The sequence below is a fragment of the Protopterus annectens genome, chromosome 12.part0 (genome assembly GCF_019279795.1).
Source record: "Protopterus annectens isolate FY-2018-M chromosome 12.part0, PAN1.0, whole genome shotgun sequence".
NCBI classification, from domain to species: domain Eukaryota; kingdom Metazoa; phylum Chordata; order Ceratodontiformes; family Protopteridae; genus Protopterus; species Protopterus annectens.
The window spans coordinates 375,558,792-375,563,806 of NC_056746.1; the positions used below are offsets into that span (position 1 = coordinate 375,558,792).

Consider the following 5,015-nt stretch of genomic DNA (forward strand, 5'->3'; position numbering starts at 1 on the left):
TCATTCATTTTCCAGTTCTCCACTTAAGCGATTCAGGGTCACGGTTAAGGTAGAGCCTGTTCCATGTTCGGGTAGGCGCGAGACACTGGCAGCGCGCGACTATTCCTGGCTGAGACGCTGGCCAGAATGTAATCAGATTCAAAACTGCCTGCATTTGACTCTGTTTAGCTAGGATAGTAGGATTTGGAAGATGTTCCGTGTAGTAGGGAGATACTAGCTAATGTTTCCAAAAGAAAGTCATCTTGTTAGCTAGCAGTATTGTCACAGTACATCAACCATAAAGACTTGTTACTTTAACTCAAGTATCCATCCTTCCTCAACCCTTTTTCTCATTTTGCAATTTGCACAGGGGGTCGGGGTGTCAGATGACACTAGTTGTTGTGTCTTTCGGCTTTTCCCGGTTAGGGGTCACCACCACAGCGGAACTCCGGTCCGCTAATGATTGGCAGTTGATTGTTACGTGCCGAGCTGCTAGCCCTGACGCACAACCTTCAGCGAAGGTACGCCCATTCACGCATGTCTCCACGCAGAAGACGCTGTAGCTGAGAATTGAACCGGACTGCGTCTTACTGTGATGCGTTAGATGACTCTAGTAATATCATAATAAGGGAAGCTGTAGCTCTACTGATATGCACTTTGGAACGGTAGTGTAAACAAAATAAATTCGGAGTTACAAGACCCAAAACCAATCTGGGACAGTTTTAAAATATTATTACTATTAACACGAGGCATTGGCAGAATAACAGAATAAAATGAATGTACATTTTACTGAAGTAAAATAAGCCTGTAACTGTAATTATTGTTTTATGTATTAAAGTAATTTACTAGTTTTCCAAAAGTCACTAGTATTGGCGGGATTAAGAGGTAGAAAGACAGAACTAAAATGTGAGTATGATTGAAACCCCGATTATGAGAAGGCTAGGGAACTGATTCGCCGAAAACAACACCCCCACCACACGCATGCACGCACACACATTCTCTCTCTGTCAAAAGTGCGAAAATTTAAGGTCAAGTGTTCCTGCTGCAGGGCACGGTGCACCCTATATATGGGGGCAAATTTCCCTTTCATTCTTACCTACTGCACTGCCACTGCCCCAGTCGGAAGAAGGGAGAACTCACTACCAGCAGCACGCGCACTTAGAAACCTAGCCAGCCGGGACTTTCTAGGGGGGAACAACGGTCGTCCTACAGTTCTTCCGCGTCTTGTACTTCGGCAACTGTTACTATGGACATGTCACCCGGGCCACTTGTAATTATAGATATTTTATGTCAGGAGAGCCCCCCCCCCCCCCTTAGCTCAGTAATGAGAAACAACCCCCCAAAATGCTCATGGCCACATCAGGGATACTTTTGTTGTGGTTAAACGTGAGTAAAGTAACACCATTTGTAGTAACAGTCATTTTCTGAAGAATAACAAGCGTGTAACCTTAATGTCTGTCATTATTAAGTGATTTTCTGTGTGTGTGAGAGAGAGAGTTTGTGTGTGCGTCTAAGTCCTGGCGTCCCCGTTGCAGGATCAATAATTTCATTTCAGGGATACGTTTCAGCTTCCCCTCCACCCTTTAATAGACTAAATTGTTTTTGAGTAAATAAGTGTGTAAGGTGTCTAATGCTTTTCGCAACAGATCTGTAGGTTACAAAGTGTAAGACAATACCTCTAAACTGTGCCACATTATAAGGTACCTTCCTCGCTATGGATCCTAAAAGTCCATGCCTCACGGAATTTTACACTGACAATGTCTGCAACACATTTGCTATTAACATGTTTACAAATATCCTTGGTAAAATACTAATGGGTCATATTCACTTTTATGCAACTATGAATTAATAGTTTAACCATGTCAAGAGCTTTCTAATTAAGTTGTTTGAAAATGTTCCACATTTTGTCTTTTTTCCACATTATTAGAGGTAGTGTTCCGCTTGTTGGAGATGGAGGATGTCTAAGAAAGAATGTTAAGCGCTGACCATCCAAGTCCCGGGGAACTAATGCATTCAAAAGTAAGGCCAGAAACGATTATACACTCACCTTTCACACAGGGCAAGCATCTTCAGTTGCTCCCTTCAAATGTGCAATTGTCATTGTTTCTGTGTACTGCTGACTTGCTGAAGACACAGACCTTCGTGAGGAAGGTCTTTTTAGTTTTCTTACTGAAAGAGAGATGCAGTTCTTGTGCCTACTTCTTAAATACTCTTTGTAATTCTTGGATAAAAGCGTGTACAGAAATGGGTTAATGCAGCTGTTACTGTAAGCCAAGCATGTCACTACAAAGTTAATATACACAGTAGTCTTGCTGGGCAAAGTTCCGGGTTTATAGTAGTAAATACTCAGCAGCTGCCAGAGCCAAAATGGTAGGAAACACGCCCAGTATGCCAAAACAATACTAAATATCATGTACAGAACCTTCTGTTTTGGGCACCTTTTCGTTCCTTTTGTTGCAAAGACAGCAGTTTGCGATAACCAGTAAGTCCTGGCTAGCTTAACATATAGATACCCTATAACCAGACCAGGCATTAAGATGCAGGTGTGAAACAGGACGGTAAGGTATACCTTATATGCTTCCATCTGCCACGTTGGGTGACACATGCGTTTCATAACTCCATTATGGTTGCTGGTTCTGAGGTCAATCATGATCATGGTTGGAAGGGCCAGTAAGAAAGAGATTAGCCATACCATGCAGGTGACAACTCTTCTGTAGTCTCTGGATCTTCCAACGGAGTCCAACGGTTTTACCACTGCCAAGTATCTTTCAGTACTCATAATAGTTAATATAAAAATGCTGGCATGCATGGTAAGAAGGTCCAAGCTAAATAAAACCCTACACCCAATATCTCCAAAGTACCAGTCTTTTACAAAGTAGGTGCAAACTACAAACGGAATGGTGGACAGATACAGTAAGTCTGCCAACGCTAAGTTGATAATGTAGACGTACATTGAACCTGTACTGTGCATTGATAGTTTCACAATGATCAGAGTGTATATATTGCCCACCATCCCAACTAGGCACATCACAGTTAGGATAGTACCCAATAGGGAGGTCACCACAATCTCATTCATAGACACAGTGTCTTCCAAAGAGACGTTTTCTTGTCTGGATTGGTTTTTCGGAACCTGTGACATTGCACTGTTTTCTACAGTTTCCATGTTATTGCACTGGCATATATTTACAGCTGTGAATAAAAATAAACGCCATAAAACAGTAGGTGATTTTATATATCATTAGCGGTTATTGTTTATTCGTTAAGAATGAAACCTGACGCTTCACAGCGATATTCTGAAATATGATTGATAGCATTTGCAGCTACATTAAAAATAACTTTGCGCTACTTCAACAGTGCTTCTTTAGTGTCATCTTTGCAAATTTCATGTTCAGTGCTGTAGGTATCTTGCACTGTCATCCATTAAATACGCGTGATGCACGTCTTTGCTGCACCAGTCAAACAGGACAGCAAAAGCAAATGTCAGCAAGGCTTCGCTTTTCAGTATACCACAAGAAGAGAAAAACGGAAGTTACTTCAGGTAGCGAAGCGGTCAGGTAAAATGGAACAGAAGATATACTAAAACCATTCAGGGTATACTTTCCTTCTCTGCACTTCTGAAATAACGTTCTTTCGCACATTCTGATACTCCAGCCCATACATATGAAGCGCACTGCATTACGTGGAACGTTCCTCATTTCAGGTCTTAAAAAGTCCATGTCCCACACTGATCCACATCAAGATGGTCTATCACACATTCAGTGTTAAGAATGATGATTAAATCATTCTGAGTCATATTCATTCAGCAAAATTAGTTTATAAGTGTAAAGCAATACACTTTAAATTTCATATGAGCTTCCTAGCTGTTAGTACCTGTTCCACATTTTGCCCACCTGTTCCACACTATGACAGGTTGTGTTCCACATTCTGGAGATAGAAGGCTGTGAGCTACGCGCCATACTTGTTCCAAAACAGTATTACCAATCGTTGCCACGTTTTCCCACCAAAACACTTAATGCTGTGATGCGCACAGGATGCTAAATATTACCCAACAGCAAATTCCCAGCTAAAGCAAAATATTTACTTGGAGCCATGTAATATGAAAAGTGCACCAGCACTGCAAAGTTTTGTCCAGTCTGAAAGTTCATGCAAACTTTAGAACTCCGTTTTTTTTTTTTTTTGGAAAATAGAGGATGATGGAACGCGAGTAGTGAAGGTGTTCAGTTTAAGAATTTGTATCTTCTTGGACTGTTGTGCTTATTTATCAGGTGGTGGCTCCTAGGGTCCTCCAGCTGAGAAAAGGGCCAGTGATATAATGGATACTTTTAACTGCTAGCTGTGGGTTGCATCGATCCTCCGCAGATGTCTTTTTTACTGCTGGGCGACAAATAACACGGAAAGCAAAGCTCGTCCTCTATTATCTACTGCAGAATATTTCTTTGACTTGACACTTAGTGCGTTTTCCCTTTTTCTCGTTAAAATGACAAATATGTGTCATTTCTGTTCTACAATGACAGCGCTGAAGAGGGTGGGATCCCAGTCTCTTCCGTAAGAGGTGGTCTCTAAGTAACCCTTTCTTCTCCACGAGTAGGCAAGAAAGCGAACCTTACTCAGTACATCAGGAAACCAAAGTGAAGAAATTCTGCACGCACGTTGGAAGCATGGATTCACCAATGTAGAAATGGACAAAAGCCCTGATTAGCAATGCAAGAACCTTAGTATTACCATGCACCCTGTCTTATAGCCTCATCCCGCATTTTTCCCGCTAGGATAGAGCGATTGACATATGTCAGATGAGGGAAAAAAAGAAATCGTTTCTATAAAGTAAATGTAGAGGACAAAAGAGGTACATAAAAGCCTAACTGGAAAGAGAATGCCAAAAATGTGTCTGAAATACTTGCATAGAGAAAGTTTCTGGATGACTAGGTTAATTGGAACGGTAGGAAGAGGTAGTTTCAGAAATTCTGTGAACATCGTAATTGATGCAAAGATCTAAGAAAAGAAATAGATTCATACATACAAATAAATCCATTAATTAA

General features: G+C 41.2%; 1 protein-coding gene across 1 annotated transcript; it reads right to left on the reverse strand.

Annotated features, from left to right (window-relative positions):
* Positions 1–495: 495 nt before the first annotated feature.
* Positions 496–4,499, reverse strand: LOC122816586 (urotensin-2 receptor-like). Its single transcript, XM_044089475.1, has one exon. It carries the CDS (start codon positions 3,140–3,142, stop codon positions 2,030–2,032), a length of 1,113 nt encoding a protein of 370 aa, XP_043945410.1. The 5' UTR covers positions 3,143–4,499; the 3' UTR covers positions 496–2,029.
* Between the last annotated feature and the right edge of the window lie 516 nt (positions 4,500–5,015).